The sequence below is a fragment of the Hippocampus zosterae genome, chromosome 5 (genome assembly GCF_025434085.1).
Source record: "Hippocampus zosterae strain Florida chromosome 5, ASM2543408v3, whole genome shotgun sequence".
Lineage (NCBI taxonomy): Eukaryota > Metazoa > Chordata > Actinopteri > Syngnathiformes > Syngnathidae > Hippocampus > Hippocampus zosterae.
In genome coordinates, this window is record NC_067455.1 from 7530793 (window position 1) to 7543123 (window position 12331).

The 12331-nt window shown below is 39.5% G+C and overlaps 1 protein-coding gene across 1 annotated transcript; it reads right to left on the bottom strand.

Annotated features, from left to right (window-relative positions):
* Positions 1 to 214: 214 nt before the first annotated feature.
* tbx20 (T-box transcription factor 20) lies at positions 215 to 12036 on the bottom strand. Its single transcript, XM_052066035.1, has 8 exons — positions 11902 to 12036; positions 10219 to 10537; positions 9160 to 9324; positions 7692 to 7800; positions 6296 to 6454; positions 4947 to 5023; positions 3489 to 3601; positions 215 to 2892 (listed from the first exon to the last, which is right to left on the bottom strand). The coding sequence occupies exons 1-8, from the start codon at positions 12029 to 12031 to the stop codon at positions 2567 to 2569; spliced, it is 1398 nt and encodes a 465-aa protein (XP_051921995.1). The 5' UTR covers positions 12032 to 12036; the 3' UTR covers positions 215 to 2566.
* Between the last annotated feature and the right edge of the window lie 295 nt (positions 12037 to 12331).

Below are 12331 nucleotides of genomic sequence, written 5' to 3' on the forward strand. Positions count from 1 at the left end.
ATGACCTGCATCGATGTTTTAAATATGGCTATAAAACAATTTGCCACTAGAGCGCGCTGTAATGTCAGTACAGGTACACTATTGCCAAGGTCGACTTGTAAATCTCATTCGACAACAACTACTAATACATTAAACCACGACATTACTACTACTACTGTATTAATTATATAAATGGTACTGTAGCTTTAAGAACAGTAACAGTATCATCTATATCATCAACCCCATAACTTTAATAATCACATTTTATATGTTTCATGAAAAATAAGTAGATGTGTTCATCACATGCAGTGTGCAAAAGGCAAGGGAATAAAAAGTCAGCATTTGGGTGGTGATATATATTTTTCAAGGTGATACATTAGACATTTTCAGACAACAAAATAAATATATTGCACTTAAAAAAACAAATTCAACAAACTGCAGGACTGTTTGGTGCTCAGATGACAACAGATAAACAAGTGTGTCATTTGTACATTTTACATTCATGGAAACCAAATAAATATGCAACTGGCCTGGACAAGGAAAACATTTTTTTTTACAACACATTCATACTCGTCGTTAAATATTACTGTATATATGTTAAATGAAGGAAGACGTCCTTGAAAATGATTTCAGAAATTTTCAGTGAGAAAAAAAAAAGATGATCTCAGTTTTGTGGAGAAAGTCAACTAAAAATGAAGTTATCCTCTTACCATATCACTGAAATGATGATATTTCCATAAAATCCCATTTAACAAGAGTTTCAATGCTACTGGTTGTCTGACCATTGTCACATGCCAGTTATAAGAGGGTGTGCACACTTGTGCAACCACATTATCTCATTGTTTATGTTTACTGTCTCTCACAAAAAGATTAACGTTTCAACTGAGAGGATTAAGAAAGTGAAATTATTATTTTTTTGGGTGTCACCCCCAAAAAAAAACAACAAAAAAAACCTGGCATTCGAATTGGGGTATGTAGACTATTCATATCCACTGTCCTCAAAATCAAATAATGATGATAATTTCCAGGAAGACAGAAACATCTTGCTTATCCCTTTCAATGAAACCGCAAAAAAAAAAAATGTAGCCAATTCGCTTATGGTAACAAGCCAAGAAGTTTACGTTGTTGTTTTTAACGTGAAATTCAACAACTCAAAGCGATTTTTTTTTCCTTCTTTATATGTTTTGGTCCAGCATGCGTGCTCGTGTTTATTTGTCTGTTGAGTGAGCCACTTTAGCTCTTCCATCCATTTTTTCAATTGACTTATGACTGTACATGTGTTGGAACCATGTTGACATCAAGTCTCCGTCAAATGTTTCCGGTTGCCTCTGAGTTCCAACGATAATCCAAACTTTTCTTTTTCTTTTGTCTTTTTTTTTTTTTTTTTTTTTAAATCGTCCAGCTCTCAGGAGACTTTTACGAGATTGACGAATCAGCTTTTTGGTCCTGGACGATCCTTGGAGTTTTCTTCGAGTTCCAGTTTCTCGTTGACAAAGGACCACATTGAAAAGAAAAAAAAAAGATTATAGTACAAGAATAAAGTCTGAATCGTACGAGAATTAAGTTGAGAGACATTGTGAAGTTAGAAGATAAGTTTTTGGAATCTTATGAGAAAATACATCTTATTTTTAGATTTAAGTATTTCTTTTAGGTCTTAGTATGTGTGAAAAACGTGAAGATCGAAGAAATCAATTATTTAAAAAAAAGTCAATCTTGTGAAAAAAAAGAGTTTGGGAATATTTTTTCAAGGAAAAAGGTCTTTTTTTTGGTTCAACTATTCATTCAGAGGATTTTTTTTGAGGAAATTTTTTTTTTCTTTTTGAAATGGCGAAATCTTATTTTTGGTAAAAAGTCTTAATTTTAAGGGTGGAAAAATGAATCCTATTAGATAACTCAGTCTCATTTTGGGGTGAAAAGTCTTCATCTTGATGTTACTTTTTTTTCAATTCAAAGAAAGTGATGATCATACGAAAAAAAAGAACAATTTTACAATCAGAGGGATTTTGGGGGGGAGAAAAAAAATTGTGGAACAAACTAAACAAAACAACAAAATACATCATTTTGGGGAGAGAAACAAGGTCTTTTTTTGACAAAGGATTCTGCAAAAATTATTGTCAAGCAAAATGTCTTTTTTTTCAAAATATAAGGTTGTCACTACATGAGAAAAAACTGTGCAATATTTGTTTTTGTTTGGGGGCGGGGTAGCTGTACCACTGAGAGATTAAAGTAAAAATCAGACTTTTTTTCTAAAGTCTCTCACTTTTTAAATCGCTAACCTTTCCTCGATGTTTATTCTGGTAGTACAATTATTCTTATTTTCTTGTCATTGTGGTCCTTTGTCCAATGTTGCATCATGTCTCTGACCATCTAAGCTTGATTGCGGTTTAACGGTCACCTTGGCGCCACTATTTTTTTTTTTTTTGGTTGACAACATGGGTGACTCCGCTTTCTGGTCCTTTGGCGCCAGGATTTTCCTCTCGTGGACTTTCTTGGCGTCTCTTTCATCCTTTCGTTCTAGTTTCCGGGGTGGGTGATCTATTTACACAAGTTGAGAGTGAGATGGTCCGAGATTTGGGAAGGGGAGGAGTCATACGAAGGGCGTCATGACGGCGGAGGAGTGGCGCAGGCCCTGGATGGCGGCGTAGGGCCCTTGCTGGAAGTAGTGGTGGTAGCGCGGCATGTGGAATGACGGGAAGGACGGGCCGCCGGCCTGCAGGGCGCCGGGGGTCAGCGGCACACCCAGACGGCCGTAGGGGGGCAGCGAGCCTTGGATGGGGTGCGGCAGGGAGGCGGCTCCGCCCGGCCCCATGGCGGATAACGACGGAGGGGGCTGAAAGCCCGAGAAGCCCGCAGACGCGCCGCCGCTCACCCACGAGCTCAGTGACAGGTTGTCCGAGGCCGTGAACGCTGAGCCTGCGCGCATCCAAACGATGGAGTTCAGTTTAGTCCTCGGAGGGATAGGGGTGTTTTTTAAAATTATGATGTGATTTTTTAAAAAATCACATCATAATTTGCCGACTCGGATCAGACAGCGTGACGTCAACAGGAACCGGCGTTTTGTTGACATGCTAACTGCTAGCACGAATCCATTTTCAATAACAGTCTGAGTAACTTAAACCGTGTGGGAACGCCAGTTGACACATCTTAAAAGACATGTCCAGTCCAAAAAATTCTCCAGTGATTTCACGTAAAGCTAACCCAAACGCACGTGTTGGATCCCGACGGTTGTTAGTTCAAACGGTGCAACAAGCTGGTAAGCTACGCAAAATATTTTGAAATGTTACAGGGGACTGCTAAAAAACTCTGCATCATTTCTACATCAAAGCGAAAACACAGCAGATGCGGTCAAAAGTGTCTTCAAAAACGCCTAATGGCAACAAACCGGGGTGGACCTGAGCACGTGAGAATAAGCTTGGGTAATGAGTCACATGCTGCGTCATCGGAAATATGGGACATCCTTCCACGCCCCCCCCAAAAAATGTCATCCTCATAATAATGTGGTTACTCACCTCTGGCGTGTGGCGGGTGCCCGTCGTCGGGCATGTGGTCGTCGTCTCCGGCGTATGTTCTGATGGGGGAGCGGGCGTACGAGTGCTTGTGGATCAGATTCTCCACACTTTCCCTGCAGCAGAAGTCCAAGAGCAACAGCCCGAAATAAATCTCGTTGTATTTACAACTTTCACCACCACACCCACAAACAGAGATATTTGCATCTCTCTATAAAAGAAAATCTGATGTTTGATACGCGCTTGTGTGTTTGTGTGTGTGTGTGTGTGTGTATATATATACAATATACAGTATATGGTATATTACAGTATATTTTTTCTAACATTTATGTTTTGTATTGACTTTTGTTGCTTCTATGTAACATCATCTGTGCCATAATCATATCTGACATTATTTTGTTTGTTACAGTTTTTATTTGTGAGTTTATGTCTCTGTACCCTCTCCACCCCCCAAGTGCATTAGCTCATTTGAGTCTTGTCAAGCTGCACTTGTCAGGACCAGTGACACAGTGTGTACATGTGTGTGTGTGTGTGTGTGTGTGTGTGTGTGTGTGTGTGTGTGTTTTTCAGCATATGTGATGGTCTCCCTGATGCGTGCATGATGTCATCCATGCGTCCACATTATCCCCGCCCCCCCTCCCCCCTCCCTCCAATCAGGTTAGCAAAGTGCAATATGTGTCAGCAGACCAGTACAAATGGGTGTGTTTCTGTCAGGCCGTGCCTATGGCAAAACCCCATCATGCAATGAGAGACCGAGGTAGGGAGGGTGGGGCGGGGCCTGCTGGGTTCAATCACTCAGAGCCGTCCAATTGGATTAAAGGGCGTTTGAGTGCAGCCGCATGCCCACTCTTGGCTAACCACATTTTCCCTCCGCAGCTCCCCAACGATCAATTGATCAGCTGCAATTCACAACCCTCAGATACAATTCTGACACCACATCCAAGTGTGTGTGGATAAAATAGTGGTTATAAAAAGTCCGTAACCCCCCCTGTCGAAATGCCAGGTTATGATATTAAAAAACAAATCGACGCATCATTTCAACTCTTTTCCCACCATTAATGTGACCTATAACCTGTACAACACATTAGAAAAAGAAAGCGAGTATAAACAAACAACTCAGACAATGTGTTTGCATAAGTGTGCACACCCTCCTATAACTGGAGCTGTGGCTGCATTGTGAATGAACCTATCACATTCAAACTCATGTTAAACAGGGTCCGCGCACTTGTCACCATATTTAAGGGCCTCTCATTAACCTCAAATAGTGTCCTAGGAGGCTTTCTGCACCCTTCTGGTGGATATTTTTTGAACAATAACAGACATCTGATGATGTGGTGCCACTCTGTCCACTATGGCTTGTGCTACAAGGTGTAATTTATAAAAATGTTAGCAAAAAAACACCCACATACCCACTCGTACACACACGCACACACAAAATGGCATTCCCAGAATTCCCTGTACCTCTCCATGTCCGTCAGCCGCGATGAATCACGAAATCCTTTGGCGAAGGGGTTACTATCGATCTTCAGCTTGGTGATCTGACACACAAACACGTTACGTTACTTTACATGCTGAGATGCCTTGGCATATTAGGTACCATAGTTGAAGCAAACACGCGCGCACACACACACGGACACACACACACACACACACACACATACACACAAAACCCACTTTGCTCTAATAGAAAAATTCACACAGAGACGGTAGAAACGTTCTTCTGACTGGAAGAAATCTTAAACACAACTTAGTAGCCTGCTTCACTTAGAAGTCCCAAAAAAGAACAATAAAAGAATGGATTCTTGATTGCTTTTGACACTACAGCGTAGGAGATCTGAAGGTGCTTAACTCCACACCTCCAGCCAGGAATTATTTCTCCCCAGATCGCATGTGAGTAACTTTCACACAGACCGCACAAAGGAAAAAAGTAAGGAAGAAGGCGCCTCAATCAGACAGCGTAGGTGGGGTTAGCGAAGGAATAACTTAATTCCGAAATGCACCTTGAACACAATCACTCACAAGATTCAGCTGACCTTTATACTCGGCGTTTGATATACAGTGATCCCTCACTACTACGCCTTCACTTTTCGGGGTTTCAGTGCATCGTGGATTTTTCAAACGCATTAATCCCCAAAAAATTTTGCGAAAATGCCGCAAAAGGTCCGTGAGAGGCAGCGAAAGTCAGCAAAAAAACAGCCAGTCACATAGAGCAACATATACATTACTACATGTTTACTGTATTTTATTATTTATACACTAACCTAAACTAACTTATACATCTTATACATGTTTATATACAGTATCTCATATATGTTATTAGTATATGGTATTATGTAATGTTAATTTAATGTATACCATTAAATTCGGCCTTATAAATATTATATATAGTCATACACATGTACCTGTACAGTGGGGGTGGGGGGGCGGACCTAGTTCGCCCATTTTAATCTTTTGTGGGAGGTCTCGGTCCCCATTAACCGCGATAAGTGAGGGATCACTGTACTACCTCCGAAAATTGCTGCTGGGGTAACAAAAATAAATGTGAAAAGAGCTAAAACTGTTGATAATTACAATTTTTGAACCGAAAATTGCTGCTGGGGTAACAAAAATAAATGTGAAAAGAGCTAAAAGTGTTGATAATTATGATTTTGAACACAGCCTAAATACGAGACTCATAACTTCAAGCCCCCTTTACGTTTACGTTACCCTTACCGTAACACACAGCTTTGATTCCGCCTTCCTAAGGCAAAAAATGTCAAATTGTGTCCCTAAATTCTGTGTGAAAGGGGCTAGCGGCGGTGGCAACTCACCAACTGGTTCTGGTACGCGGTGACTGCGGTGAAGACGGTTTCTACAAAGACGAAGGTGCGGAATTCCTCCGACTTGAAGTTGAGCAGGGAGGCCGTGTGCTCCTTCTTCTTGATAATGTGAACCCGAGGCTGGTACTTGTGCATGGAGTTCAGGATGATCTGTAAGCATATACGCAGTTGAGCCACGGATAACTACAGAGGGTATTTTGATCGTTTTTAAGTGCGGAAATTAATCGGGTAAAAAGGCTCGTTTGTCCCTTGATATTGATGCGTTGATCAAGCAAAGCGTAGTTCAAATGTTGACCTATAGGGGGCAGTCCGACATCCTGGAAAGCGGGATCGAGTCAGAAAGGGAAGTCGTACTTTATCTTGAGTGCCAGTGGCTTGTGAGGCTTTTGAGTATTAATCTTATCGTTTGTTATGACTTCAATTTAAGTTACAGACTTTTTGTCCATTTGCTGCCGTAATTCATTCGCATTTATGCTCAGGTGTCATTTGTATATCAAGGACTTTTGGTGGTCGTGTCTGAGTTGGGTTAACATTGCAAACATAAAAACCATGTTATCAACAAATCCATCCTAAACTCATAAAAAAAACAATTTATTTGAAAACAATGGATATAAATGTATAAAATATTTATATGTGCCAGATACACGGGTCAGTATTTGAATTTCATTTTTTAAACTTAATGGGTTATATTTGTGATGGAAATCAAAAATGTAAATGTGTACAACTGTACAATGTGAATAAGTTCTTCTGATTCCTTCCTCTTTCGCGTACATTTAAATATTTTTTATTCGTTAAACCGAATATCGTACTGCACCAACTGTAGGTGGTTATTTAGTTTTTTTCTTTTCAACGTACTTGATCTATTACACTAAACATTGGACCCTTAATGTAAATCAATGCTTAACTGGTGGTATGAAGCCGCCAAATGTAATCAGATTTTTTGCATTCTCCAAATTATGAATGGAATTTTTAATTATTATTTTATTCCGCTGCTAAGCTTCAGGGCCTAACAATAAGGCAGTAAAATAACTAAGTAAGTGAATTAAACAAACGAATAAAGCTATGATCCGAATTTTGGAGGGACATGTTAAAAAAAATTGGATCTGCATTTTCAAAAATAATTATTTTTGTCTGCTTCAAGAGATAATGATTTCTAACAACTTAAAAATATGTCAAATGCATGTACAAATCGTTCTCAGAGCCGTGTTAACGTGTCAAAAATGTAATACATTATGAAAATGACTGAACCCTATCAAGTATACATTTATGATTTGTTTATTATCTCATCATAATCGCATGTTCTCCTGTAACATTTAACGACATACAGGCACAATGAGTGACACACACACACACACACACGCACGCACAAACCAAAATACAAACTGACGTGTCCGTGCTGGTCGAGCTCGTTGTTGGTCAGTTTGACCTTCTCGAAAGAAACCATTTGCTTCATCAGTTGCTCACCGCTGAACGGAGAGTCGGGATGGACGTACAACCTTTGAACGCAACAGCACAACAAAGGCGTCACAGGCTCGCCTCTGATTGGCCAAGAGCCCTCGGAGTAGCCAATCGGAGCTCATATTTGGCCAAATAATTATTCAAATTATATATTGCGTTTTTTTTAATCGGTCTTTTATGATAGAATAAAAATAACAAAATATCTTAAATTATATATGTATATTTAAAATTAAACATTGGTTATTCGTGTCATTCTATGCACTGTTAAAAAATTTGTCTGACATTGGTAATTGGTGTTCAGATTCATTGCACGTTCCATTGGTATTCAATTTATATATTGATAATTGTTAATCTATTTAGAATAAATAAAGGGAATTACCGCGTTGCAACTCCAATAAATGCACACGGCAACTGCAGCCCATGAAAGCAGAGGTGTCAAAATCATTTTCATCACAGTGACTATGGTGTACAGTATAATTGTACGTCATGTTATTCCCATTACCCCTGCATTATTATTAGTTAATACATCGTAAACAACAAATTTCAGAACAAGAGTCATGGAAAATTGTGGAAAGTTAAGTATGTTCAATGCATGCAAGGAAGTGATCTGGGAGTTAACAAAATGTTTGTAATAGTGTATTAAGAGTGAATGATTTTTTTTAATTTAATTTTTTAAACTGCTGACAAAATACGATGAACTATCAATAAAAAATATAAGCAATATAATATTAGAGGGAAGTGATGTTGTACACTGCATCCTCACGTAAGAGTAATACACGACAACCAAATTATGATTTGTTTAGCTTACGTCATGATTTGCGGCTACCCCAGCACAAGTTTTCCTGCATTCGTGGCGTTAGCGTGTCCAGCAGTGACCGAAAATAATGAATCAAATGAATCTTGTTCCGTTTTCGAGGAGAGCGTCGGAGTATTGGACAGCCTCACTCCACGATGGAAAAAAAAATTATTAAAAGTTATTTACTAATTGACGCCATGACTATTGCGCAGTGCTTAGCACGTTATCATGCCAGCCGAGCTGGTGTTCGCTCCTGCTAGATTGTACATTTAATGTTTTGTTAACCTCATCTGGCGAACATTAAATCTTTTATGTTGTTATAAGTCATATATCCAACTTTGCGACGACAGGTTTTGAACGACATAAAGAGACGTTAGCTGGCTAGCTAATCATATGACCAGTAAAGAACGCCTGTGAAGCGGAGTGATATCTACATTTAGTGAAAAGGTTCTGTGAAGTTGCTGTCCAATCAAATTGTTTGGTTGGATCTAACTGCTGTAAAATGCCTTTTAGGGCCGTTATTTGCTGAAAAGGAAAATACTAACAACAACAAAAAGTTGAGGGATAAATGTTTTATAGTTGATATTGCTATTTGCCTTACCTGGCAGGTAGAGGAGGATCAGCCTTGCCGGCAACCAGCCACGAGGATCTGTGGTAAGCGTATCTGTAGCGCTTGTTGTCCACCGGGACGATGTCCATCAATACGATGTACTTGCACTCTTGCTCCACACCCGAAAATGACACACGGATGGTCGGGAACATCCGCCTTGAACACACGCGCACACAAACAGCAACGTATTTGATTAATTAATATCAACATTTTGCAAATGATCAGACATTTTCTTTTGTGCCGTCTTTCGGCACTCTCAAGGTCGAACACTGAAGAGAAAAATCAATATGTTGGATGGAGTATGAAATATATAAGCAGCTTAAAATACCAACTATTCAGTGTTTACTACTTTTATCATTCTTGTAAAATTAAACGTCCTATGGGCGTTAAAATATGGTAAGATTAGAATGCAATAAAAGTCGCTACGTTTATTTTTAGTAATTAACTACTAAAAATAGGTGGGTGGGTGGCAGTTCACAGGACTCAAGTCCTCAAATTGTGACAAACAAAAATATTTTGAAAATAAAGAGTAAAGGCACCAAAAGTCCACGCTGCTCATTTAAGTAAATGGAAAAAATAGTCTTATGAAGGAGCAAATTGTTTTATGAATGATTTAGTATTAACAACGCATTGGTTTTTAATTGATGAAAATATCAATGTACATTTTTTATTTTTGATATACTTTTCGCAATTACAAATACATACAAGGGCATTAAAGGTCATTCCACACGTATAGTTGTCAGTGTTCTTAAAAATAATTAACTGAGGTACCTAGAGGACAACCCTCAAAAATGTACTTTATTATTGGAATTATGTTTGTTATTATGACTATTATTTTTATTATTATTATTAGTAGTAGTAGCACACTGTATTTACATTTACATTGTCAATCATAAACTAAAATCAAAATGACACTTACAGTGCATGACAACTATATTATAAAAAATACTAACGCTACCAGCCTGCTGAAGGTGTACTATTATTCAGTTCATGAATTAAAAAGATTCCATCACACAAGGCCTCCTTATTTGTTGAGAAATATTTGTTCACCTTCCCGACTTGGTGATGATCATCTCGGTGCCGAGCTCGTGGAACTTGTCCCAGAGTTCTTTGGTCTCGAGGCTACACGAGATGTTGGCCATCTCCTCGCTGCACGGCGGCGGCGGGCTGGTGGGGATGAGAGGCTCCGTGCACGCCCCCACGGCCGACAGCGGCGCGCTCCCGACCAGCTCTCCCGCCAGCGGTTGCAGGACGTCCAATGACGAAGACGACGAGGACGAAGAGGAGGACAACGACGAGGACGATGATGATGAAGAGGAGAGGTCCGAGAGGGGCTGCTGGCTGCACGGCGACTTCTCCACGAACTGCTCTGCGAAGGGAAACGTGGATTTTGAATTCATTAATCAACATTTTCAAAAGAGAAATTTACCAGAACACATTCCAATTTATTTCTAGGGAGGTTTCTTTTTTTCTCTCTCCTTCGAGGGAAAACACTTTTAAAAGGAAATAAAAGGAAAATGTGTTTACGTAGGGTGTGTCTGGCATCGGTGATGGATGTTGTATTGCGTCATCAAGTTAAATTTTTTTTTTAGTAATGACTGAAGTATGAGGGAAACAATTCTCAATTCTTATTGGCTTTTTTCATTAAACATTTTTTTAAAGGTTGCATGCATTTTCAACCCATATGTTTTTTTAAGTTGCGATACAGACAGATATGAAAGGAAATAATGCGCTTCAAATTGTGTAAACACTCAAGTTTTCAATAACTAAATTCTCATTATTCACTAAGTAGCATCACTCCCCAAAACAGAACCGAGAATAAAATAATGAAACGATATGTGCACGAATGCAAATGATTGACAGACATAATTTCCTTTGCCGAACTCAATAGCTCAGCTAAAAAGAAAGCGTTATATACAAACCCTAAAAGGAGCTGCAATTCAGTATATTAACTCAATATTAAAAAACGAAATGAAAATTCACACGGCAAACGTTGTCGTTAAATACGGCGTTGTTGTGTGTGTTAAACCGAATGCAGTTGTCGCGTAAACAAAAACAAATTCCACTCATGATTACAAGTGGTCATTCGCCGTAACACCGAAAATAAAACAAAAGCGATGCAAAAGTAGGGAAAGTCGACTTGTATGAAGTTATCAATAAATAGCAGAGCTATATGTCTTCAGTAAAACACAGCACGGCTCGAGAAATCCGGATGAATGAAAGTGCGATATAATATACTGTATGCTGTCATTTGTCGTGTTCTTAGTTCATCGATGAATATAATAAATAGCATCGAATACGTTGTCATCAACTACTTTTTTGACACCAAAAGAAAAACCCCGAAGAGCCCACTGCAAAATGATTACTTACGGTACCGAACAGAACGTTTGTTCGGTAAACGTTTTTTTTACGCATCTTTATACATTCCACCTTAGAAATGTCAAGGGAAAATGATTTAGAATCACACAATTTGTTTCCAGTCCCTTACTTTCTTCCACTCAGAATCATACGAACTTAAAACGAAAAGTTCAAGTGGCGCAATGCCAAACGTCACGAGTCTAACTCTATTTTATCTGCATTCAAAATGTCAAGAACCAAAAATCGGGGAAAATAATGTCACCTTTCCCTATTCGACTCCGATTGACACCAACTTCGAAAATGAAATTCAAACAACACCAATCGTAACGAGTCTAACTATGTTTTGATTCGTCCGTTTGGGCAGTTTGCACGTACCGAGTGGCTTGATGGTGCTGTCCGCGCCGTCCTTGTCCTTGCTCGGCTTGCCGCTGGACATGAGCGCGGCGATGGAGAAGGCGTTAGCGCGTGAAGACAGCTGCGGCTTTGAGGAGCTGCGGTACTCCATCTCGCTTCGCGAAAACAAAACAAAACACACACAAAACCCCCCCAAAAAACTCCGCACAAACTCGACAACAAGACAATAATAAATCCCTTTGCTTGATGTGCTTTATAAAGGCCGATGTAGTCGCATGATGGAGGAGTAAAAGAAGGAGGAAGCGAAGGAGGACATCCAGGACTTGCAGGTGACTTCCAAGCCGGTCCGGAGATGCTTTACAGATTTTTGTGGTCAGCGTGGAGCCACCTTAAGCCTTTTTTTCCTCTTTCTTCACTCCAATCATTTTGCAGAGGTTCATACGTCACGCTG

Bases quoted from the DNA above. Each gene is read 5' to 3' on its own strand.
- tbx20 (XM_052066035.1), bottom strand. From the start codon at position 12,031: ATGGAGTACCGCAGCTCCTCAAAGCCGCAGCTGTCTTCACGCGCTAAC. The intron at 6,455-7,691 runs GTCAGTTTGTAT...ATATGCTTACAG, and splicing joins AGCTCGACCAGCACGGACAC to ATCATCCTGAACTCCATGCA. The intron at 3,602-4,946 runs GTACAGGGAATT...CTTCTGCTGCAG, and splicing joins CGGCTGACGGACATGGAGAG to GGAAAGTGTGGAGAATCTGA.